General features: G+C 43.8%; 1 protein-coding gene across 4 annotated transcripts in view; it reads left to right on the top strand.

Annotated features, from left to right (window-relative positions):
• LOC123745434 (N-chimaerin) overlaps nt 1-26,423 on the top strand; it is a 145,138-nt gene that overhangs the window by 113,247 nt on the left and 5,468 nt on the right. The window contains exons 7-10 of one of the 4 annotated variants that reach the window (XR_011222048.1): nt 7,861-8,043; nt 8,711-8,863; nt 8,999-9,104; nt 14,237-14,257. Coding sequence is in view for 3 of the 4 variants with exons in the window: in XM_069300867.1 (XP_069156968.1) it covers nt 7,861-8,043; nt 8,711-8,848; nt 8,999-9,104; nt 14,237-14,429 (620 nt within the window). In the remaining variant the exon portion in view is untranslated. Of the gene's footprint in view, nt 1-7,860; nt 8,044-8,710; nt 8,864-8,998; nt 9,105-14,236; nt 18,682-26,423 lie in introns of those variants that run through there. The other 3 variants (XM_069300867.1, XM_069300866.1, XM_069300868.1) reach the window with 3 other exon arrangements.

A 26,423-nucleotide genomic window follows, 5' to 3' on the forward strand; every position in this document is an offset into this window, starting at 1 on the left:
CAGGTCTCAGGAAATCTTCCCTATCGATTTTATCAATTCCTGTTACTATTTTGTATGTAGTGATCATATCACCTCTTTTTCTTCTTTCTTCTAGTTTTGGCATATTTAATGCCTCTAACCTCTCCTCGTAGCTCTTGCCCTTCAGTTCTGGGAGCCACTTAGTAGCATGTCTTTGCACCTTTTCCAGTTTGTTGATGTTCTTCTTAAGATATGGGCACCACACAACAACTGCATATTCTAGCTTTGGCCTAACAAAAGTCGTGAACAATTTCTTTAGTATATCGCCATCCATGTATTTAAAAGCAATTCTGAAGTTAGAAAGCGTGGCATAGGCTCCTCGCACAATATTCTTTATGTGGTCCTCAGGTGATAGTTTTCTATCTAGAACCACCCCTAGATCTCTTTCTTTATCAGAATTCTTTAAAGATTTCTCACATAATATATAGGTTGTGTGGGGTCTATGTTCTCCTATTCCACATTCCATAACATGGCATTTATTAATATTAAATTCCATTTGCCAAGTGGCGCTCCATGTACTTGTTTTGTCCAGGTCTTCTTGAAGGGCATGACAATCATCTAAGTTTCTTATCCTTCCTGTTATCTTAGCATCATCAGCAAACATGTTCATATAATTCTGTATACCAACTGGTAGATCATTTATGTAGACAATAAACATCACTGGTGCAAGAACTGAACCCTGTGGTACTCCACTTGTGACATTTCTCCAGTCCGATACATTGCCTCTGATCACAGCCCTCATTTTTTTATCAGTCAGAAAATTTTTCATCCATGTTAGAATCCTACCTGACACTCCTCCAATATTTTCCAGTTTCCAGAACAACCTCTTATGTGGAACTCTGTCGAAAGCCTTTTTTAGGTCCAGATAGATGCAGTCAACCCAACCATCTTTTTCCTGTAATATCTCTGTTGCTCGATCATAGAAACTGATTAAATTCGATACACAGGATCTTCCAGATCGAAAACCATACTGTCTGTCTGATATTATATCATTTCTCTCCAGGTGTTCTACCCATTTAGTTTTAATTATTTTTTCCAATATTTTGACTATTTCACTTGTCAATGATACCGGTCTATAATTAAGGGGGTCTTCCCTGCTTCCACTTTTGTAGATTGGAACTATGTTAGCCTTTTACCACACATCAGCTACAACTCCTGTATACAGGGATGCCTGAAAAATCAGTTGAAGAGGAATGCTGAGCTCAGGTGCACATTCTCTCAGAACCCATGGTGAAACTCCATCTGGACCAACTGCTTTGTTCTTATTTAGCTCCTTGAGCATTTTTTCCACTTCGTCTCTAGACACCTCTATGTGCTCTATGTTGTTCTCTGGAATTCTTATTGTATCTAGTTCCCTGAAGATTTCATTTTGTACAAACACACTTTGGAACTTTTCGTTTAATGTTTCACACATTTCCTTTTCATTTTCCGTGAATCTATTTCCCATTTTCAACCTCTGAATATTATCCTTTACCTGCAATTTGTTGTTTATGAATTTATAGAATAGACCTGGTTCTGTTTTACATTTGTCTGCAATCCCTTTTTCAAAATTTCTTTCTGCCTCTCTCCTCACTGCCGTGTAGTTGTTTCTCGCATCTTTGTATCGCTGGTATGTTTGGGGGTTCGGCCTCTTCCTGTATTGATTCTATTTTTGTGTCTTTTGGTCTCTGGCCCTCTCGCACTTTCTGTTGAATCAATCCTGTTTCCTAGTTCTGCTTCTCTGTTTTGGTATAAATTTTTTTGTGCCTTTATCATATATTTCACAAAACCTGACATACATCTCATTCACTTCCTTGCCTAGCAGCAAGTCTGTCCAATTATACTCACTAAAAAATTTTGTAAGGTTGCCATAATGTCCTCTCCTAAAGTCAGGTTTTTCATTTGCATCGACCGTCATATTTTCTTCCAGATTATAACGCATTGCATAATTTATTCCCACTCGCTGTGTGCGAGTTTGAGAGTTGCTCGGTCCCCTTGTCTCAGGGTGACCCTCATTGTTTTTGCCTCTGCCACGCTGCCTGTTGGGTCAGTGATACTTTCGACCCTGAGTCCTGTGAGTGTTGCTGCTTGCTTGTGACTCAATTTACCCAATCCTCTGATGATTCTCTTCGGGTACAGGCGGCACGTGCGTTGCAGTCTAGGTTTCGTCTGTTGCAACGCGCTCGGTTGGTTGCTCACCCGGATGCCCCGGGGCTGCCCCTCTTTGCTTTTCGAGACCCCGGACTTGGGGGTGGGGGTCGCTTCGATCCTGGTTCAGTCCACACCTCCTCGTCCTTCCCCTTCTGTTCGTTCTGGCCCTCCCCCTGCTTCTGGCCCCGAAGCGTCTGAGGGTTTCGGGGTCGGAGCAGGGGTTACTTGATCTCAAGACTCGGGCCGCTTCGGGGGGTGCCCCTTCCGGCGGCAGAGGCATTCGAGTCTTGTCTCCCGGCCAAAGCTTCTGGGTCTGACCAGTGGGCCCCCCTTCCTCTAGCTTTTCTGGCTGCTCCGTCCTTGTCTTGTGGGGTCGGAGCTTGGGGAGAGGACTCGGCCTTGGGTCCTGTGGTGAAGGACCTCGAGGCTGGTGAGGGGCTGACTTGGGGGTCTTGGGCCCCGCTGGACCCCGCCTGGGTTTTTCTTCCCTCTGAGCGGGGCTTATTGTTACAAGGAGGGGGGTTTTCTTTTCCCCCCTCTGCGTACGAGTTGGATATGGTGGCGGCCCCTCCCCGGGTTCGGTTCCGTGTTCCCCCGGGTATGTCGGTTTCGTCTTTCCGGAGGTTTTCGGCTTATCGCATCTAACCTGGTGTGGTGCGGGCGGCCTTTGCTGCTTACCTCCTGCATGACCCGGATTATACCTTGGAAATGGATCTATCCGAGTTCAGGTTTGGGACTTCGTTCCCTTTCTGGCTCCGTTACGAGGTTCCGGAGTCGTCCTGGCTAGCAGACTGCCCCTTGTTTGTTCTGGATTCCTGGCATTCCTTTTGTCGTTCTCTCATGCTGGAGTGGCGGGAAGCTTCCACGGTACTTCAGGTTTTCCTGGGGGGTGAGCTTGAGTACCTGAATGAGTGCTTGTTTGCCCCTGCCCTTCCCCGCGATGTGGGGATTATTCAGCTCCATATGCAGGTTCCCACCCTTTCGGCGGCGCTCGTTGCGGAGGACTTGTGCGCCCGGGGCCTTTTGGCTTCGGCCTTGCGGTTCTTTTCCCTCCTGGAGCTGTCCTTGGATTGGCTCGTGGAGGATGTGAGGACGCTTGGATCCGTCCTGGGGTCCGGCACCTTGTCTATGGCCGCGCGTTCGTCGGCTGCCTTGTTGAAGCTGTTCACGACGATTTTGCGGGATGCAGTTTCCCTGTTTTATGCTTCCCGTCTCGTGTGTCGGCAGACGGTGCTGGGTTCCTCCGTGGAATCTGCTTGGGCTCTGGCTCTTAGGCGTTCTTCACCTTTTTGTCTTCTTCTGTTTGAGGAGTCGGCCGTGGCGCTGTTTATTCAGGCTGCGTCGGCGGCTTGTCGTCCGATATCGGACTTGTTGGTTTTCCGGGGGTCCCGGGGTGGGTCTTCCCCGGAAGGGTTGTGCCAGGGCTCGGGGTTCCTCTCGTCGTGGTAGGCCTCTGGTGTCAGGTTCGGGTTCGGCTCCTCCTCCAGACCCTCCCTCGTCTGGTTGACGCGGTGTTCGCGCTGTGTGGGGTTCTGGGTCTCGTAAGGGTCGCCGGCCCTTTCGCGGTTTGCCCCATTGACGGGGCGTTGGGGGGACGGCTTGCGCTGTTCGTGTGCCTGGTCCCACGATTCGTGGGCCTTTCGGGTCGTGTCTGGCGGCCTGCGGTGGCGTTGGGTGGCCCGTCCCCCCTTGGAGGGGGGTCGGGGCTGGCAGAGCAGGTTTCTTCCCCTGCGCTCTGTCGAGTCGTCATGGAGTGGGTACGCTTGGGCGTCGTCGAAACGACTTCGTCCCTCAGATGGGTTTCCCGTCTGTTTCCGGTTCCGAAACGGGACTGCGCAGACCTGCGGTTCATTCTGGACTTGTCCCGTCTGAACCCCTGGGTTCATTGCCCCTCCTTTCGGATGACTACGCTGTCTCAGGTTCGGCTCCTCTTGGAGCCGGGCGCTTGGATGGTGTCCCTGGACCTCCGGGACGGTTATTGGCATGTCCCGATTCATCCACGGTTCAGGAACTGGCTCGGTTTTGTTGTGGGGCATCTGAGTTACCGCTTTCGTTGTCTCCCGTTCGGGTTGAACCTGGCACCTCGCGTGTTCACGTGCCTTATACGGGTTGTGGTGGCTCGTTTGTGTCTCCTAGGTGTTCGGGTGTTGGCCTACCTCGACGGCTGGCTGGTTTGGGCTCCCATCCGGTCAGCTTGCTTGCTAGCCAGGGATTTGGTTCTTTCCCAGCTCACCGGGTTTGGGTTCTTGGTGAACTGGAGAAGTCCCATCTGGTTCCCTCTCAGGTTCGGACTGGCTGGGTCTCGTTTGGGACTCTTGAACCGCCTCCTTGTCTCTCCCTCCGGGGTCTCTCCTGCGGCTGCGGTCCCGCCTTCGTCTGTTTCTGGTGGGCCCTTGGGTCACCCGGCGGTTGCTCGAGGGGCTGTGCGGGAGCCTGAACTTCGCGATGGTGGTCTACCCGCCGGGTCGGGTTTGGCTTCGTCGGCTGTTCTAGTTCCTTCGGGGTTCCCCCGGGGGCCTTGCGTCGGTTGCTGCGTCACCGGCTTCCTCTTCGGGTTCTTCGGGGTTCAGTGCCTTGGCGCCTACCTGAGCCCTCGCTCGATGTGTACATGGATGCGTCGTCTCTCGGCTGGGGTTTTGTGATCAGTGCTCACCAGGCCGGCCAGGGGCGTTGGGATCCGTCCTTTTGTCAAGCTCACAGCACAGTGCGGGAGTTGGCGGCAGTGTGGTTTGCTCTGGGGAGGATTCGGGTGGCCCGCGGATCGACGATTCGGCTCCATTTGGACTGCTCTCCGGTGGTTCATTGCCTGAACCGCGGGGGTTCGATGTGGTCCTTGTCTCTTTGGGGTTGGTCACTTCGGGTGACTCGTCTGCTGAGTTCTCAGGGTTTGGCTCTCCTGGCGGTTCAGGTACAGGGCGTGTCCAACGTCTTGGACAACACCCTGTCTCGCTTCGTTCTCCTCTCCACGAAGTGGACGGTCAACGACGAGTCCTTTCGTTGGCTTTGCAAGACGTTCGGGCACCCCGAGGTGGACCTCTTCGCGTCGGCGTGGTCGCGGCGTCTTCCCGTTTATGCGGCGCCTTTCCCCGATCGCGAGGCCGTCGGGGTCGACACCTTTTGGCTAGACTGGTCGAGGTGGGGGTTCCTGTACCTCTTTCCCCCAGTTCGGCTGTTGTTCCAGGTCCTGACTCGCTTAGAGACTTACCAGGGAAGAGTTGTCCTTCTGGCCCCTTGGTGGCCGGCCCAGCCTTGGTTTCAGGCGCTGGTTGCTCGGTGTCCGAACCCGAGGGTTTTCCCGCAGCTCCGCCTCTTCCAGCAGATCGGGCCGGTACGTCTCGTGGCTGGTTCGATCCTCTCCTTGAGTCTTCCCGTATGGGTTTTTTGACTCGAGTTTATCATCATCTCTATGGTGATCAGGTGGCCTCCTTGTTGGTGTCCCACCTGAGGGCTTCTTCTCGGCGGCAGTATGAAGTTTCCTGGCGGTCCTTCTGTTTCTTTTTGCGTCTTCATCGTGTTAGTTCCTTATCTGTTCGGGTGGTCTTGTCCTTCCTCTCGTGGTTGTTTCAGGACCGTCATCTTATGCCTAACACTGTCGCCTTGTATCGTGCGGCGCTGGTGGAGTCGCTTCAGCTTGCCTTCAGTATCTATGTTACGTCTGCGCCGTTTTGCAAGCTGTGTCGTGCATTGTTTCACCTCCGGCCTGCTAATGCGCCGCCTGAGCCGTCCTGGTCTTTGGACAGAGTGCTCGCTTTCCTTTCGTCTCCTCGTTTCGTTGTGGCCCCTTCGGTCCAGGATTATTTTTCCAAGGCACTTTCTTGTTGGCTTTGGCCTCTGGGGGTCGGGTAGGGGAGCTTCATGCTCTCCTCCGGCGCAGGAGTTTCTGCTCTTTAGGTCGTGGTGATTGTTTTGTTCGCTTGCAGCCGTCTCCTTCTTTTCTGGCGAAGAATGAGACTGCTGCGTTCCGGAGGGGTCCATGGGTGGTTGATGCTTGGTTGGTCAGGCGGGGGGTGCATCAGGTTTTGCGTCCGGTTGCGGCGCTTCGCCGTTATCTGCGCGCCACGGCTTCTGTGTCCGGGGACGCGCTGTGGGTTGATTCGGTTTCCCTTCTTCCCTGTTCGCGGGTTCGGGTCTCCCAGGTCGTCCGCAGGGTTATTAAGTCCAGCTAGCCTGCGGTCTATCCCCGTGCCCATGACGTTCGTAAGTTCGCGGCTCTTGCTGCCGTCTTTGGGAATGTCTTGGTCTGATATTCGGGCGTGGGGCTTTTGGCGGTCGAACCGGGTCCTGGCTGCTCGTTACCTTGTGAATGTCCCTGGGCCCCGTCGGGCCTGTGTTGCTTTGGGTTGGCGGTTGCAGCCAGTTGTCTCGGCTTCGAGTTGAGGAGTGAGCGACGACCGCCTCCCGGGTAAGTCCCTCTTTTTCCGTCTGTGGGTAGTTAGCTCCGGGGAGCCGATGGGGCTCCCCACAGAAAACCAGCGTTAAATGTAATGAAACGCCATTTTCTGGGTGAGTCCCAGAGGCTCCCCGGCATCCCTCCCTCCCTCTGGTCGGCGTTTTTTTTTTTTCTCTTTTGACATCCAGCCTCAAGAACTGAGGTGTGGGTAGCCGGCGTGGAGGGTCTGGGGCTCCCCCTTTCCCCCTCCCGGGGAGGGGGGAGCAGTGCAGAAAGCAGCGCGGCGGCGTGTGACGTCACACTAGTTTGCTTGTTTTCTGTTGGGGAGTTCCATCCATTAGTTCGGCTTTTGGTAGCAATTTTAACCAGAATAGGGGTTTGTTTTGAGGCGCTTACCTTTCTGGGTGCCTGTTCCGGTCGATGGCAGACATAGAATGCTTCCAACCACACAGGGTCTTCTAAAGGCCATTGCTCCCCTTGCCTCTCTGAGGGGGCCCGGTTCTGGCTGTGGTCCCCGGTAGGCCTAAGAACTCCATACACATGACCGATGCCAAAGTCTGACATTAGCATATCAGCCTGGGATAGCTCCGGGGAGCCTCCGGGACTCGCCCAGAAAATGGCGTTTCATTACATTCAATGCTGGTTTTTTTGGGAGTCGGGAACGGATTAATTCATTTCCCATTATTTCTTATGGGGAAATTTGGTTCGGTTTCCGAATTTTCGGGTTACCAACCGTCTCCAGGAATGGATTAAATTCGTAAACCGAGGTACCCCTGTATATAGTGTAATAACAGCAAAACTATTTTTTTATTTTTTTATGAACATAATAATTGAATCACTAATGTGCACACCATACTTTTGAGTATAGTGATGGTTCATACATTTTATTGTATAAATATACCACACTTTACACTATTGAATAATATTATTGCAAAAAAACAGAAAAAATCAGACATTGCAATAATTTAGTAATAATATCTTTGTGGCAACTCCCGCCTGATAGTGGAGGTGGAGGAGATTATGATGGGGCGCTTATGGTGACAGTTTATGAGAGGGAAGTGGATATGTTGTATTACATGTGACAACACACAAGGTACAGTGTATGCCTAGTCTCATGAAGCTGTGGATATTTAGTTGGTGTGGTGATGCTTCTTTATCACTGAGTCCATGTAATATTTATTATGTCATGAATGGCTTGCTGATTTTTTTGCGCTAATCCTTCCCACATAAAAGGTGGAAATGGATAATGATGTTTTTAATCAAGAAAATTGTAATTGTACCTCATTTTCTATATTTAAAAATGTGTGTCATTTTCTTTATAGGTATATTTGGTGTTGATCTTACAACAAGCCTTGTGATCCGAGGAGGTACAGGGGAGGATGTACCGGCTGTCGTGACTGAGTGTGTAATCGAGGTGGAGGCACGAGGCCTGGCATCAGAAGGCATTTATAGGATTCCTGGTTCACAAGACCAAATAGAAGCTCTTAAGTTGGCTTTTGAAAGAGGTAAAATGCTATAACACCTCTAAATGAATGTGTTGGAGCGCCCCAAAATGAATGTGTTGGATCACCTCAAAATGAATGTGTTTCTAATTTTGTTGGAAGATATCTAATTGCTTTAAATTTAACTTTTATGTCTGTGTGTGTATTGTAAGGGAAAAAGGGAAAACATGGGTAAGGTCTACATGTGTGAGTAGGATGCTGATATATAAAAGAATAAAAAAAAAAAGAGTTGATGAAGATTCGTATTATTTTGATTGATGCACACACCCATATTATGTCATGACAATATTTCTCAAATACTATACTTATTGAGCAGTTTGTCATTTTGTTCTCTTGCTCTACCATTCACTCCCTCCCCTTCCCCATTATAAGACTTACCTTAAACATAGTTCCAGAAATCATAGTGTTCCTTTGTATTTTTTATATTGTATAATTCATTAACTAGCCTTGGCTACCACCTGAATATTGTCCTGTAAGTAACACTGCTCAGTCAATGGCTATCTTAGGGCAGCTTTTAAGTTGTCTTTAAAAATGAAATAATCTGTAAATGTGCATCTGTTAGAAGTACAGTATTTATACAGTTATATAAATTAAGGTTATTAATATAATTTTTTTTTGGGGGGGGCCAGGAACAATGTCACCAACTTAAAAATGACTATTTTCATTGCAGATGGCAACCGAGTGAGCTTGAATGAGAAGGCAGTCGCAGACATCAACGTGGTCGCTGGAGTATTGAAACTGTACCTCAGACTTCTCCCTATTCCCCTTATCACTACTGACTGCTTCAATAAACTACAGGCAGCTTGCAGTAAGTGGCAGTCTTGTAAGTTTTACTGTTGACATAAGTTATTGAGTTTTCATACGCCTGAAAATTATGAGGATTATGCAATTATAATTTTAGGGACATTTCATAAAGAGTGATCTTCCCTGATTTGTTATTTAGTCTCTTGTTTGTCAGAGTTGAGTGATCCAGAAGCACAAGTATCAAGCATCCAAGAGGCTCTCTTGACTCTGCCACCAGCACACTTCGCAACACTCAAAGTTATTATTTCACATCTTGGCAGGTTAGTATTCTTGTAATAGTTTGATTCAATTTATTGTTATTATTTTGTGTGTAATTACCTAAGTGTAGTAGTGTAGCTTATCATTGATTCCAGAGCTGCAATGCCATTATGTCAATATCTCGAGGGTTTTCAAATATTAATTCTCTTACCTTCAGGTGTTCTTTCACCAGCACAGCTTCTCCTCCCTCCTTCCTGGTTTTCCTGTCACGTCTCCAAACTGAGTAGCCCCTTGGGAATACGATCTCGCTTAAAATATTTTCTTCAAGTTTCGTCTCTGTTAATGTGACAATATCTGGGATTTTGAGCTGAATTCCTTCAACTCCAATATTTTTGATCTCGCTCCATCTATGTTGGTATATACTATTTTCAGGAATATATTTCCCTTCCTCTAATGATTTTGTTGCTTTGTCTTTATGTACCATTTCACAAGCTTTCCAGTCCCTGACACTTTGTAGAAAAAAGAATTCCTTTCTTGTTCATTTCTATCCCCATTTAGACATTTTGATTCAATGAGATTCATTTTCAGCTCTTCTCTGTCCTCTTTTGAGAGGTCTTGTCTTATTGACCAAAGTTTGCCATCCTCGTCACATTGCAATTTTCTGGTATTCCGAAGCACTTCTGTCATATACTTCACTCCATTAAAAGTCACCCTTAACCCTTAAACTGTGCAACACATATGATGTGTTGAGTAACTTGCAATAACTTGCGCTCCACATCATATGATGTTTTGGAGTACCGCACAAGATTTGAACGGCCCACGGGGTAGAGGGGGCCCCCATATGCTGCTCAGTGGGCTATAGTAAACAGCCGCCATATTGGAAAAAAAAACAGCGTTAAATGTAATGAAATGCCATTTTCTGGGTGAGTCCCGGAGGCTCCCCGGATGTATCCCAGGCTGATAGGCTAATGTCAGACTTTAGCATCAGTCATGTGTATGGAGTTCTTAGGCCTACCGGGGACCACGGCCAGAACCGGGCCCCCTCAGAGAGGCAAGGGGAGCAATGGCCTATAAAAACCCCCGTGTGGTTGGAAGCATTCTATGTCTGCCATCAACCGGATCAGACACCCAGAAAGGTAAGCGCCCCAAAACAAACCCCTATTCTGGTTAAAATTGCTACCAAAAGCCGAACTAATGGATAGAACTCCCCAACAGAAAACAAGCAAACTAGTGTGACGTCACATGCCGCCACGCCGCTGTCTGGATTTTACAAACCAGGATTTTACACAACCCCCTCTGCACACGAGTTTCGAATCCTCGTCACAGCCCTTGTGGATTTGTTCATTTGATGCATCACGTTAGTGTGATCTCTGTGTGTAATGATGTAAGGGCAAAGAGGGAGAACGGCCTATTGACATAGCTCGGGTGCAGGGAGGGGGGGGGGTTATGTAAAATCTTGGTTTGTGCCTCGGAGAGGCTATGGGATCCAGTAAGTTCAGTAGAACATCGGTTTCAACCCTTTTACCCTGTCGTAGCTCAGTTGATTAAGGCAGTGTCTGGGATGCTCCCAGACGCAGGTTCGAATCCTCGTCACGGCTCTTGTGGATTTGTCTACCTAGTTATGCTTGCGGATGTTGAGCTCTTGGCTCTTTGGTCCCACCTCTCAACCGTCAATCTACTGGTGTACAGATTCCTGATCTTCCTGAGTTCTATCATATCTACTTTTGAAACTGTGTATGGAATCAGCTTCTACCACATCACTTCTTAGTGCATTCCATTTACTAATTACTCTGACACTGAAGAAGTTCTTTCTAATTTTTCTGTGGCTCAATTGGGTACTGAGCTTCCACCTGTGTCCCCTTGTGTGTGTACCACCCATGTTTAATAATCCATAATTGATTACATGTGAGTGTGCATGTGTGCATGCATGTATGTGTTGACATGATAACTTTCAGAGGGTCTGTGTGTAATTACCTAAGTGTAGTTACAGGATGCGAGCTACGCTCGTGGTGTCCCGTCTTCCCAGCACTCTTTGTCATATAACACTTTGAAACTACTGACGGTCTTGGCCTCCACCACTTTCTCACTTAACTTGTTCCAACCGTCTACCACTCTATTTGCGAAGGTGAATTTTCTTATATTTCTTCGGCATCTGTGTTTAGCTAGTTTAAATCTATGACCTCTTGTTCTTGAAGTGCCAGGTCTCAGGAAATCCTCCCTGTCGATTTTATCAATCCCTGTTACTATTTTGTATGTAGTGATCATATCACCTCTTTTTCTTCTGTCTTCTAGTTTTGGCATGTTCAATGCTTCCAACCTCTCCTCGTAGCTCTTGCCCTTCAGTTCTGGGAGCCACTTCGTAGCATGTCTTTGCACCTTTTCCAGTTTGTTGATGTGCTTCTTAAGATATGGGCACCACACAACAACTGCATATTCTAGCTTTGGCCTAACAAAAGTCATGAACAATTTCTTTAGTATATCGCCATCCATGTATTTAAATGCAATTCTGAAGTTAGAAAGCATCGCATAGGCTCCTTGCACAATATTCTTTATGTGGTCCCCAGGTGATAGTTTTCTATCTAGAACCACCCCTAGATCTCTTTCTTTATCAGAATTCTTTAAAGATTTCTCACATAATATATAGGTTGTATGGGGTCTATGTTCTCCTATTCCACATTCCATAACATAACATTTATTAACATTAAATTCCATTTGCCAGGTGGTGCTCCATATACTTATTTTGTCCAGGTCTTCTTGAAGGGCATGACAATCATCTAAATTTCTTATCCTTCCTATTATCTTAGCATCATCAGCAAACATGTTCATATAATTCTGTATACCAACTGGTAGATCATTTATGTACACAATAAACATCACTGGTGCAAGAACTGAACCCTGTGGTACTCCACTTGTGACATTTCTCCATTCAGATACATTGCCTCTGATTACTGCCCTCATTTTTCTGTCAGTCAGAAAATTTTTCATCCATGATAGAAGCTTACCTGTCACCCCTCCAATATTTTCCAGTTTCCAGAACAACCTCTTATGTGGAACTCTGTCGAAAGCCTTTTTTAGGTCCAGATAGATGCAGTCAACCCAACCATCTCTTTCCTGTAATATCTCTGTGGCTCGATCATAGAAACTGAGTAAATTCGATACACAGGATCTTCCAGATCGAAAACCATACTGTCTGTCTGATATTATATCATTTCTCTCCAGGTGTTCTACCCATTTAGTTTTGATTAGCTTTTCCAATACTTTCACTATTACACTTGTCAATGATACAGGTCTATAATTGAGGGGGTCTTCCCTGCTGCCACTTTTGTAGATTGGAACTATGTTAGCCTGTTTCCACCCGTCTGCTACGATTCCTGTACACAGGGATGCCTGAAAGATCAGGTGAAGTGGAATGCTGAGCTCAGATGCACATTCTCTCAGAACCCGTGTGTGTGTGTGTGTGTGTGTGTAATTACCTAAGTGTAATTACCTAAGTGTAGTTACAGGATGAGAGCTACGCTCGTGGTGTCCCGTCTTCCCAGCACTCTTTGTCATATAACGCTTTGAAACTACTGACGGTCTTGGCCTCCACCACCTTCTCACTTAACTTGTTCCAACCGTCTACCACTCTATTTGCGAAGGTGAATTTTCTTATATTTCTTCGGCATCTGTGTTTAGCTAGTTTAAATCTATGACCTCTTGTTCTTGAAGTTCCAGGTCTCAGGAAGTCTTCCCTGTCGATTTTATCAATTCCTGTTACTATTTTGTACGTAGTGATCATATCACCTCTTTTTCTTCTGTCTTCTAGTTTTGGCATATTTAATGCTTCTAACCTCTCCTCGTAGCTATTGCCCTTCAGTTCTGGGAGCCACTTAGTAGCATGTCTTTGCACCTTTTCCAGTTTGTTGATGTGCTTCTTAAGATATGGGCACCACACAACAGCTGCATATTCTAGCTTTGGCCTAACAAAAGTCATGAACAATTTCTTTAGTATATCGCCATCCATGTATTTAAATGCAATTCTGAAGTTAGAAAGCATTGCATAGGCTCCTTGCACAATATTCTTTATGTGGTCCTCAGGTGATAGTTTTCTATCCAGAACCACTCCTAGATCTCTTTCTTTATCAGAATTCTTTAAAGATTTCTCACATAATATATAGGTTGTGTGGGGTCTATGTTCTCCTATTCCACATTCCATAACATGACATTTATTAACATTAAATTCCATTTGCCAAGTGGTGCTCCATATACTTATTTTGTCCAGGTCTTCTTGAAGGGCATGACAATCATCTAAATTTCTTATCCTTCCTATTATCTTAGCATCATCAGCAAACATGTTCATATAATTCTGTATACCAACTGGTAGATCATTTATGTACACAATAAACATCACTGGTGCAAGAACTGAACCCTGTGGTACTCCACTTGTGACATTTCTCCATTCTGATACATTGCCTCTGATTACTGCCCTCATTTTTCTATCAGTCAGAAAATTTTTCATCCATGATAGAAGCTTACCTGTCACCCCTCCAATATTTTCCAGTTTCCAGAACAACCTCTTATGTGGAACTCTGTCGAAAGCCTTTTTTAGGTCCAGATAGATGCAGTCAACCCAACCATCTCTTTCCTGTAATATCTCTGTGGCTCGATCATAGAAACTGAGTAAATTCGATACACAGGATCTTCCAGATCGAAAACCATACTGTCTGTCTGATATTATATCATTTCTCTCCAGGTGTTCTACCCATTTAGTTTTGATTAGCTTTTCCAATACTTTCACTATTACACCTGTCAATGATACAGGTCTATAATTGAGGGGGTCTTCCCTGCTGCCACTTTTGTAGATTGGAACTATGTTAGCCTGTTTCCACACGTCTGCTACGATTCCTGTACACAGGGATGCCTGAAAGATCAGGTGAAGTGGAATGCTGAGTTCAGATGCACATTCTCTCAGAACCCATGGTGTGTGTGTGTGTGTGTTGGCATAAACATTGATAATAGAAGAATTGTCCTGATCTCATATATTGATTCTTTAATATTTTATGTATAATTTATATAAAAAATTGCATTTAATATTTAATATTTGGCATATTTAATTATTTATTATAATTAATAAATTATTTTATTAATTTTTAATAAAAACTGCATTTAATATTTGAAATGACCAGAGAGTTCATTTTAATATTCCTTTTTCAAGGGTTTATGAGCATAGTGCAGTCAATAAGATGAGTGCCACCAGCCTGAGCACTGTCTTCGCGCCCACACTTATCCAATCCACTGCTTTTGGTGATGATATTCGACCAGCAGATCTGCTTGCCTTGGCAAATACAGCTCAAGAGCCGAGAGTCGTGGAGGCACTCATTGTGTACCATCGTGATGTTTTCCCATAAAATACATTTGTAATGTAAGTTATACAAGATCCACTGAAAAGCTTTAGGAAAGAAATATTCATCATGTAACTTGTGCCTTTCCCTAGTTAGGCATGCTTCACTAGAAACATATTACCAAGGTATTGAGAAATACATATAATAATACAACTGACCAATATACAATTGAAGTGCTCTTCTCTGAAGTACGCTACATAGGATTTGCAACATAAACATTTAATTTTGGAAGACCTTTTTTAAAAATATAATGTAAGGCTTAGTTGAAGTGATGATAGTATAATTATTGCACACATGTGACTCAAGGTTAAGCATTGCTGCTTGTATTAGTTAGGCTGAAAATCGTGTCCAGTAGTTTAATAAAAATATGTTTGTACAATCAGTCAAGAAATGAATGTTATAGTTTGATACATGAGAAAAATTTAAATTGGGAAAACTATTAGTAAGGCAATCTGCTTTCCCCTCATTTAATTGGGAAGAAGTACAAGATTATGGTCCAAATACATTTTAGCAACTGGTCATTTTGAGACGAAGAACTGGTGACAAATCACCTGGAATACAGTCTCATGGAGAGCCAGAACCACCACATTACAGCACGTCATCTACACCCACACAACACAGCCGCATGGAGAGCCAGAACCACCACACTGCATCACGTCATCTACACCCACACAACACAGCCGCATGGAGAGCCAGAACCACCACACTGCATCACGTCATCTACACCCACACAACACAGCCGCATGGAGAGCCAGAACCACCACACTGCATCACGTCATCTACACCCACACAACACAGCCGCATGGAGAGCCAGAACCACCACACTGCATCACGTCATCTACACCCACACAACACAGCCGCATGGAGAGCCAGAACCACCACACTGCATCACGTCATCTACACCCACACAACACAGCCGCATGGAGAGCCAGAACCACCACACTGCATCACGTCATCTACACCCACACAACACACCCGCATGGAGAGCCAGAACCACCACACTGCATCACGTCATCTACACCCACACAACACACCCGCATGGAGAGCCAGAACCACCACACTGCATCACGTCATCTACACCCACACAACACACCCGCATGGAGAGCCAGAACCACCACACTGCATCACGTCATCTACACCCACACAACACAGCCGCATGGAGAGCCAGAACCACCACACTGCATCACGTCATCTACACCCACACAACACACCCGCATGGAGAGCCAGAACCACCACACTGCATCACGTCATCTACACCCACACAACACAGCCGCATGGAGAGCCAGAACCACCACACTGCATCACGTCATCTACACCCACACAACACACCCGCATGGAGAGCCAGAACCACCACACTGCATCACGTCATCTACACCCACACAACACAGCCGCATGGAGAGCCAGAACCACCACACTGCATCACGTCATCTACACCCACACAACACAGCCGCATGGAGAGCCAGAACCACCACACTGCATCACGTCATCTACACCCACACAACACACCCGCATGGAGAGCCAGAACCACCACACTGCATCACGTCATCTACACCCACACAACACACCCGCATGGAGAGCCAGAACCACCACACTGCATCACGTCATCTACACCCACACAACACACCCGCATGGAGAGCCAGAACCACCACACTGCATCACGTCATCTACACCCACACAACACTATGTCATAAGACTAGTGTATAGTACTCTTTGAATGTTCTCATATACAGTACAAACATACCTCATGTATGACTAGTACCTAGTCTTGCTGCCTATCATTCCCTCTGTACTATTTGTAGTCAGGTCACAGCCTCCTCGTATTTACTCATCATATCTGCTCATCTTGACCTTTCTCTTCCATTTTCCTTTAAATGCACTCAAATAGTCTTCACTAGTCTGTTATCATACATTCATTTAGCATGACAAGGATTTTGGAGCAATTTTCTCAGTCTTGTGATTTCTGACTTGGCACTCCACAACTTCTTGTGACATTTCCATTTTTATTTATTTTCCTAACAACACATACTTCTGTGATTGTTCATTTCTTGTACTCCAACTCTTCACCTGTGTACACATGATGAGCATGGAGAACCATCCTCACCTGTGTACACATGATGAGCATGGAGAACCATCCTCACCTGTGTACACATGATGAGCATGGAGAACCATCCTCACCTGTGTACACATGATGAGCATGGAGAACCATCCTCACCTGTGTACACATGATGAGCATGGAGAACCATCCTCACCTGTGTACACATGATGAGCATGGAGAACCATCCTCACCTGTGTACACATGATGAGCATGGAGAACCATCCTCACCTGTGTACACATGATGAGCATGGAGAACCATCCTCACCTGTGTACACATGATGAGGATGGTTCTCCATCCTCACCTGTGTACACATGATGAGCATGGAGAACCATCCTCATCTGTGTACACATGATGAGGGTGGTTCTCCATCCTCACCTGTGTACACATGATGAGCATGGAGAACCATCCTCATCTGTGTACACTTCATTATGGCACCCCCTTAGTATGGTGTTCATCAGATTACTGTGGCTGGTTGAGCATGGCTCTGAAAATTAGGTATGGCCTCATTTAAAGCCATCTTGTCTCAGCATTAGCAAATTGTCTTTTCTTAATTTTTATTACTGTATCGATAAACTAACTTCTAGAAAAGTTTAACTAATATATAGATGATTGAGGAGTGAATGTGCATGTTTGCTAAGGGGGCACTAATTTGTATGCATGTTTGCAAGGGAAGCAGTAACTTGAATTCATGTTTACAAAGGGAGCAAAAATGCATATGACAGTGTGTATACTCTTTACAAGCGTTGAAATCTTTACATAGTAAACCATTTATATTCAATTCTTGGATTAATGATGATGGTGTGGCCAGCAGGTGCTCGACTTGGGAAGGTGCAATGATGATCGCTTAGTGTTTTAGCAAGAGTCTGTGTTGTGTATATATGAAGAATCTGATAAGTTTTTAATGTTTGAAATTTTTTGTTGTTGAAACAATATTTATACAGTGATTGACTTGGATATATTTTATAATTATTTATATAGTATTTACTGAAGGGTACAAGACTCAGTTTTTTGCACATCAGTAACATCCATGTTAAAATAACTAATTATTTTAAGAAATTTTATTTTAATAATGAGACATGATTTACTGCATGTATTTGTATGTTTATGTCATTGTGTATGTTTGAGTACATGTGTGTACATGTATGTTGATACCTGGTTGATGGGGTTCTGGGAGTTCTTCTACTCCCCAAGCCCGGCCCGAGGCCAGGCTTGACTTGTGAGAGTTTGGTCCACCAGGCTGTTGCTTGGAGCGGCCCACAGGCCCACATACCCACCACAGCCCGGTTGGTCTGGCACGCCTTGGAGGAAACTGTCTAGTTTCCTCTTGAAGATGTCCAAAGTTGTTCCGGCAATATTTCTTATGCTCTCTGGTAGGGTGTTGAACAACCGTGGACCTCTGATGTTTATACAGTTCTCTCTGATTGTGCCTATGGCACCTCTGCTCTTCACTGGTTCTATTCTGCATTTTCTTCCATATCGTTCACTCCAGTATGTTGTTATTTTACTGTGTAGATTTGGTACTTGGCCCTCCAGTATCTTCCACATGTATATTATTTGGTACTGTATCTCTCGCGCATCTTCTTTCTAGTGAGTACATTGTGTGTGCAGCTGTATCCTGTTGTTTGTCTGCAGCCACTATTCTTATCTGTGTTTTAAGAGTTATTCAATTCAATACCAAAGGATGATATCCTTAGAGATGTTTGCTACCTTCGAGTAATCAGTGGGTTGTTCACTGGGCTGTTGAAGCTGTTTAAAGTTTCCTTACTGCCATTTGTGCTTGACATATTCCAGACAAACCCTTAACAGGTTTGAAACAATATGGCTGAATACTTTTGAGTCGTGCAACATAAATTTCCCATATTACAACCTCTGATCTTAATATTTTCATTAGCATATTGAACAGTTTTCAGTATGTTTACACTGTGTGTTGCCCCAAGGTTCACATGGTGTGTTGCCCCAAGGTTCACATGGTGTGTTGCCCCGAGGTTCACATGGTGTGTTGCCTCAAGGTTCACACGGTGTGTTGCCTCAAGGTTCACATGGTGTGTTGCCCCGAGGTTCACATGGTGTGTTGCCCCGAGGTTCACATGGTGTGTTGCCCCAAGGTTCACATGGTGTGTTGCCTCAAGGTTCACATGGTGTGTTGCCCCAAGGTTCACATGGTGTGTTGCCTCAAGGTTCACATGGTGTGTTGCCTCAAGGTTCACATGGTGTGTTGCCTCAAGGTTCACACGGTGTGTTGCCTCAAGGTTCACACGGTGTGTTGCCTCAAGGTTCACATGGTGTGTTGCCTCAAGGTTCACATGGTGTGTTGCCTCAAGGTTCACATGGTGTGTTGCCCCAAGGTTCACATGGTGTGTTGCCTCAAGGTTCACATGGTGTGTTGCCTCAAGGTTCACATGGTGTGTTGCCCCAAGGTTCACATGGTGTGTTGCCTCAAGGTTCACATGGTGTGTTGCCTCAAGGTTCACACGGTGTGTTGCCTCAAGGTTCACACGGTGTGTTGCCTCAAGGTTCACACAGTGTGTTGCCTCAAGGTTCACATGGTGTGTTGCCTCAAGGTTCACATGGTGTGTTGCCTCAAGGTTCACATGGTGTGTTGCCTCAAGGTTCACACGGTGTGTTGCCTCAAGGTTCACATGGTGTGTTGCCTCAAGGTTCACATGGTGTGTTGCCCCAAGGTTCACATGGTGTGTTGCCTCAAGGTTCACATGGTGTGTTGCCCCAAGGTTCACATGGTGTGATGCCTCAAGGTTCACATGGTGTGTTGCCTCGAGGTTCACATGGTGTGTTGCCTCAAGGTTCACATGGTGTGTTGCCTCGAGGTTCACACGGTGTGTTGCCTCAAGGTTCACACGGTGTGTTGCCTCGAGGTTCACATGGTGTGTTGCCTCAAGGTTCACATGGTGTGTTGCCTCGAGGTTCACACGGTGTGTTGCCTCAAGGTTCACATGGTGTGTTGCCTCAAGGTTCACACGGTGTGTTGCCTCAAGGTTCACATGGTGTGTTGCCTCGAGGTTCACACGGTGTGTTGCCTCAAGGTTCACACGGTGTGTTGCCTCGAGGTTCACATGGTGTGTTGCCTCAAGGTTCACATGGTGTGTTGCCTCGAGGTTCACACGGTGTGTTGCCTCAAGGTTCACATGGTGTGTTGCCTCAAGGTTCACATGGTGTGTTGCCTCGAGGTTCACATGGTGTGTTGCCTCAAGGTTCACATGGTGTGTTGCGTCCTCATCCATGTAAATGTTTACAGGACTATAGACCGGGATTAGAGTATATGCAAAGATTTGGTCCTGTATTAAATATAATGTACAATTTTATAAAAATGTGTCTTATGTTTTTGTAAGGTTTTTTGCTGTAAATCTTATTTTTGTTGTTGGTAATGATAACATGTTTTACTTGCCCATTGGACACCATTAGTACCAGATACCAGTACTGTACTTGTTAAAAGCTGTGGGTGCTGGGCTTCATACAAAATATTGATACGGTAAATCTGCATTTTGGATTCTAGCCTGTAATGTGAAGTCTGTAAAAGATTACCTTGTATTTCCGGCTAAATCTGCCCCAAGGCTGACTATCGGCACTCAAGTGTATACGCCGCCAGTTTGACTCCTGAGCACAGTCCCTCAAATAAATAAATAAATAAATAAGTAAATATATATACTGTAATACATATAACCAGTCAGTCATATATGACTAAAGCTCTAGAGATTTTTCTCTAATGATAAAATATGCCAATTTTTCATCTGTGCTTTTTATATACTGGATATTTTATTTATATTATTTTATTTTATCTTTTTTTATATAAGCTTTCAGTGTAGTGCATAGAAAGATGTGACCTGAGTAGTGTCCCGGCAGGTGGCTGAATGTATAGTGTTCATCATGCTTGTTTATTTATTAACTATTGTTTGTTGACAGACATCAATGGCAGTAGTCATAAGTGAGAGAATGCAGTAGACTGAGCTATATATATATATATATATATATATATATATATATATATATATATATATATATATATATATATATATATATATATACATTTGCACCAGAGGTGGTACCCCTTCTAGGTAAAAAAAAAAAAAATATATATATATATATATATATATATATATATATATATATATATATATATATATATATATATATATTTATACATATATATATACATATATATATATATATATATATATATATATATATATATATATATATATATATATATATATATATATATATATGTCGTACCTAATAGCCAGAACGCACTTCTCAGCCTACTATTCAAGGCCCGATTTGCCTAATAAGCCAAGTTTTCATGAATTAATGTTTTTTCGTCTACCTAACCTACCTAACCTAACCTAACCTAGCTTTTTTTGGCTACCTAACCTAACCTTACATATAAATATAGGTTAGGTTAGGTTAGGTAGGGTTGGTTAGGTTCGGTCATATATCTACGTTAATTTTAACTCCAATAATAAAAAATTGACCTCATACATAGAGAAAAGGGTTGCTTTATCATTTCATAAGAAAAAAATTATAGTAAATATATTAATTCAGGAAAACTTGGCTTATTAGGCAAATCGGGCCTTGAATAGTAGGCTGAGAAGTGAGTTCTGGCTACTAGGTACGACATATATATATATATATATATATATATACATACCTCACACCATAGCCTCGGAGAAGAAAATAAAGAGTACTCAGAGAAGACCTTGTGGATCCTTACAGAAAGAACACTTTGATATATATATATATATATATATATATATATATATATATATATATATATATATATATATATATATATATAAATTTTTATTGTTGGAAGCATGTTATGCATAAAAAGTTTTACAATTATTCAGGCCTGTATATTGGGTATTATGCACATGTGTGTGCATGCATAATACAATATTTGTATAATCATAATAGTAAATACTAAATTGGCCTTGTGTGGCCTTGGGATATGTCTTGTGACGATAATCTGTTTGTTGTCCTGATACTTGCGGTGCTTCCTCTCCCATGGTTAGTGCCCTTTTTCTTCTGTCTCCATGGGTAGTTAGCTTCAGGGAGCCACAAGGGGCTTCCCTCGGAAAACAAGTGTTGAATGTAATGAAATGGCAATTTCTGGGTAAGCCCGGTGGCTCCCTGACACCCTCCCTCCCTCCCTCCCTTCCTTCCCCTGGGCAGCAAGATGGCTTGCATCATCATAAGAACTGGTGGTGGAGCAGCCAGCTGACCCAGTCTGAATCCCTCCTACCTTGTAACGAGGTAGGGAAGATGGGACGAACCTTACCTTGAGATGGTTTCGGGGCTTAGAGTCCCCGCAGCCCGGTCCTCGACCAGGCCTCGATAAGCTCGCACTAGTTTCACAAATGTTGTTGTTATATTGTTGGGGGAGCTGTAGGCTGTTTTGATGCTGCTATCTTGTTTCTAACCAGCAGTGGTCTGTTTTGCTTCCCTGACTTTCTGGGTGGTGCTGGGTGTCCCTTCCCTTGGTGGTGGCAGACATGAATATATTTACCTAACTTTTTCATGCATGCCACTACTCTCTGCGTCTCTTTAAGGAAGCTAGGGTCTGGTTCATAATCTCCCTTGTAGTCTGGCACTATATCAGATATTGTAGCTTCAGGGAACCACCGAGCCTCGCCCAGAAATTAGCGTTTCATTACATTCAACGCTGATTTGTTGCCATTCCTCTCACATTTTCTCACCCTTTTAGTGCCCATTTTAGTCCTTACTCTGGTTCTATCTTCCCTATTCTTTTAATTGGTCAGTCTATGCATTCCCTTCCTACACTCTATTGCTTTGACTGCTTCCCTTATCTATTCAGTCAGTGCATGATTTTGACTGTGGTTAAATTTTTATTCACAAAATGAGCAATAATGCCTAGTTTACATAACTATAAAAATATTCAAATTAAAATGTTGTCAAGTATTTCCAAGAAATATTGGTAGTCTGTGGTGATAAATGGCATGAGTGTGGCTCATCGCTGCCTTGAATGTGCCCACTACCTTGGTTGGGTGCTTCAGCCATCATTTTCAGACCCATCCAAGAACAAATATTTAGTTAGTTTTCAATTTAATTCAAATAGTTCATTCAGAATCTTTGCCAAATATGCATATTTTTTCTTAATAAAGATTTGTACTGAAAAACTAAATTGTGAAGCAAGTAATAAGTAGGACAGGAGGAAGATGATATAGTCTTCCCGGCTTTGTGCCTTCTTTTGACAATTACTAATGTTGGCAAATAAGAGACCTTAATAAAGTCTTGCATTTACACCAGGTACCTGCACCACACACGTGTTTATCACTCCATCTATGTAAAACCTCATGTTTGCTCTAATTACAAAACTTGGTTTTTTTATATTTGCTCTCATTACAAAACTTGTCACAAACTAAAAATTAAAGGTTTGATTGAAACAAGAAAATGTACATTTAATTTGTTGATGCTTTCATATTCTGGATCATTTCTCTACAAATTTTAAATGACCTTTGTTTTCTGAAATTATATACCATGCTGTATATTTAAACTTAGCCTTTATTATATAGCCTCTAAATTGAGACTAGACTGCGGGCACCTGTTCCTCGATAGAATCCTTGGCGAGTCAGATACCTTTGATATTGTTTGCCTTATGTGTTTTTGTTCTCGCCTTGGCATCCTTAGTGATATTTGGCGCCTTTTGAATATCTGACACATCTGATGGTGCTACATAGTCTCCCTGGCTTGGTGCCTTCTTTTGATAATTATTTACCTACTTGAGAGTAGACTATTGAATAGAATGTTTCACCTCTCAGGGCTTACAAGGGATGTGTCATCAATAATATCTACTTTTCAACTTTGCATTTTTCTATCATTATCAGCTCTTGAAATGAATACTGCATTAAATGTGAAATAAAAAAAGCAAGGAAGTGTGTAATTTATTGAAACAAAAATTTTGCTTTACAGTAAACTCAGAAACTTTAATGTCATAAATTAACTTGGTTCTAAAAATGAAGCATAATGGAAATCGTTTAGTGCTTATGCAAGTCGTCTGGTGTGGAGCATCAGGGTGAGGCAGGATATACTGTAGTGTGATACAGCAATTGGTTAGAATTGACTCGCAGGAGAACTTGACGCACTTAGTCTAGCAGCCTCTGATATTTGAATAATTTTATTCAGATGCATATTTCTCATAGCATGCAGGCGATGAGTCACAATAACGTGGCTGAAGTATGTTGACCAGACCACACACTAGAGGTTGAAGGGACGACGACGTTTCGGTCCATCCTGGACCATTCTCAAGTCGATTGTGATGAGGAGGTAGAGACAGGCAATAAATAGGCAAGAGAGACCTGAGGAGGAAAGTAAGGTGTAGGGGATAGTAGTAATAATGAGAACTGCAGAAGGCCTATTGGCCCATACGAGGCAGCTCCTATTATAACCACCGAATGAGAAGGAGATAGTAATAGGAATAAGAAGAGGATAGCAAGGGAGCGTAGGAGAAGACAATGAACAGAAAAAGGGAAGAAGAGAGAAAGAAAAGGAAAGATAAATGGAAGGGATAAGCTTATGTTAAGTCACGTTTGTTAGAAAGATTAGAGCATTTGAGTATATACTGTGAAAGGGAAGAGTCCACAGCAACAAAGCCAGGACTCAAGTTCATGTTGGGTACATTGTGTATCAGAGCCGATTCTACAAGATGGCGTCTGTGAAGAGTAGAGGCAGGAAAGATTATTTTGGAGGAAGACCAATCAATGGGATGATTAGAATCCCTCACATGGCAGAAGAGAGCATTGTTAGTGTCTGCAGACTTAACACTTCTCTTGTGTTCCTTAAGTCTGTCATTCAGTGTACGGCCAGTTTCGATAAAGTATTGGAGAGGACAAGATGAACAGGAAATAGAGTAGACACCAGCAGCATTAGAAGCAGGAGGAGCAGTGTGAACTAGATTGCTACGAAGTGTGTTAGTTTGTCGAAAGGCGAGTTTAATGTCAAGAGGACAAAAGGTATTGGTAAAAGTTTTGAGTTAAGATATGAAGGGAAGGCATAGTACAGTGCTACAAGTGTTGGAAGCAGGTTTAGGATGAAAGAAATTTCGTTTAGCTTGAGAGTAGGCACAGTTGATGAAATGCAAAGGATAACCAAGGCGAGAGAATTGTTTTGTAGATAAAGGCAATTTCAGAATCTAAATTCTGAAATTTAAAAAAAAAAAATTAAAAAATTCTGAATCTCGGCTCTCTCTTGCCTATTTATTGCCTGTCTCTACCTCCTCTTCACAATCGACCTGAGAATGGTCCAGGACGGACCAAAACGTCGTCGTCCCTTCAACTTCTAGTGTGTGGTCTGGTCAACATATTTCTCATAGAATGTTTCATATTTAGATGTGTTTACTATTGATTAGAAGAAACCTGTCAACTGGGTGTTTACATATTGACGTTCCTCTCTATTCTAAATAGATTATACAGTAATTTGTTAGCAGTGGCTTGTTGGTTTCTTCAAGCGACTAAGAAAGTTGCATTTAAGGTAATAATTGCTTCTGACAACCAAAGTAGTAGTAGTAGTTGTGATATTGTATTAACACGGAGGCAATAACGGCTTTAACTTAACCATATGTCTGGGTTCCTGCTAGTGGATTCCATATATAATGTAATTGCATTTAATCTATTTAAGATTTATACATCCTTTTGTCTTTGTATCAGTGTGAACTGTGAATGTTTCAGAAATGTATGTCTTACAGCTGTTTTAATTCCTAATCAGATATAATGATCTCCATAATTTATTGTTTCTATTTTTGTAACTAGCATGATGCATGTTGATGCATTTAAATAAAGTCAGTTATTCTAGTCTTTAGCAAAGATCCAGAAGTGGAATTGTAAATTATAAAACTACTGTACTGTACTAATTTTTATATACATTTGAACTTATTTTCTAAAACTTTATAATGAGTAACGATTTTAAACTAGTAGAATCAAGTCCTCCCTGAGGTATAATACAGTGATGCACTAACAGCATACTTTACACTATATATTTTTAATAATATTGTATTTGTATAGTATGTGACTTTGAGGATTCTAAAAAATATTTTCAAATTTGCTGTAATCCTCCAACAAGATGTGCTTTTTGCAGCATTACTAATCCTATATTACATAATATAATTTATAATCAGTCATTGTATGGCCTTCAAATCCTCTCTGAAAGAAATATATTATTCTTTAGAATTTGAAATTTATCACTTAAGATACTATTAAAGCATTGTCACTGTTTTTTCTGGTTAGTATAGCAACATTGTTTTAGTAGTTACCAGGCTATACTATGCACACATGTATATTTAAAGTAACTTGAGTTTTAATACTGTTGTCATTAAAATTTAGAATCAGATATGAGGGCCAGACAAGAGCCAAGTATTTTATGGCACAAAGCTTTAAACTTTTTGTAGCCATATAAAGTATCCCTGAAACTTCTGTAGAAGACTGAAGCCTGCTCACGTCTGCGGTGAGGCCTGCTCACGTCTGCGGTGAGGCCCACTCATGTCTGCAGTGGGGCCTGCTCATGGCTGTAGTGAGGCCCGCTCACATCTGCAGTGAGGCCTGCTCTCATCTGCAGTGAGGCCCGCTCACGTCTGCAGTAGGGCCCGCTCACATCTGCAGTGAGGCCTGCTCTCATCTGCAGGTAGGCCCGCTCACGTCTGCAGTAGGGCCCGCTCAGTCTGCAGTGGGGCCTGCTCTCATCTGCAGTGAGGCCCGCTCACGTCTGCAGTAGGGCCCGCTCACGTCTGCAGTGGGGCCTGCTCTCATCTGCAGTGAGGCCCGCTCACGTCTGCAGTAGGGCCCGCTCACGTCTGCAGTGGGGGCCTGCTCACGGCTGCAGTGAGGCCTGCTCACATCTGCAGTGAGGCCTGCTCATGTTTGTAAGCAAGTAACAGGCA

This window comes from Procambarus clarkii, chromosome 44 (genome assembly GCF_040958095.1).
Source record: "Procambarus clarkii isolate CNS0578487 chromosome 44, FALCON_Pclarkii_2.0, whole genome shotgun sequence".
NCBI classification, from domain to species: Eukaryota; Metazoa; Arthropoda; class Malacostraca; order Decapoda; family Cambaridae; genus Procambarus; species Procambarus clarkii.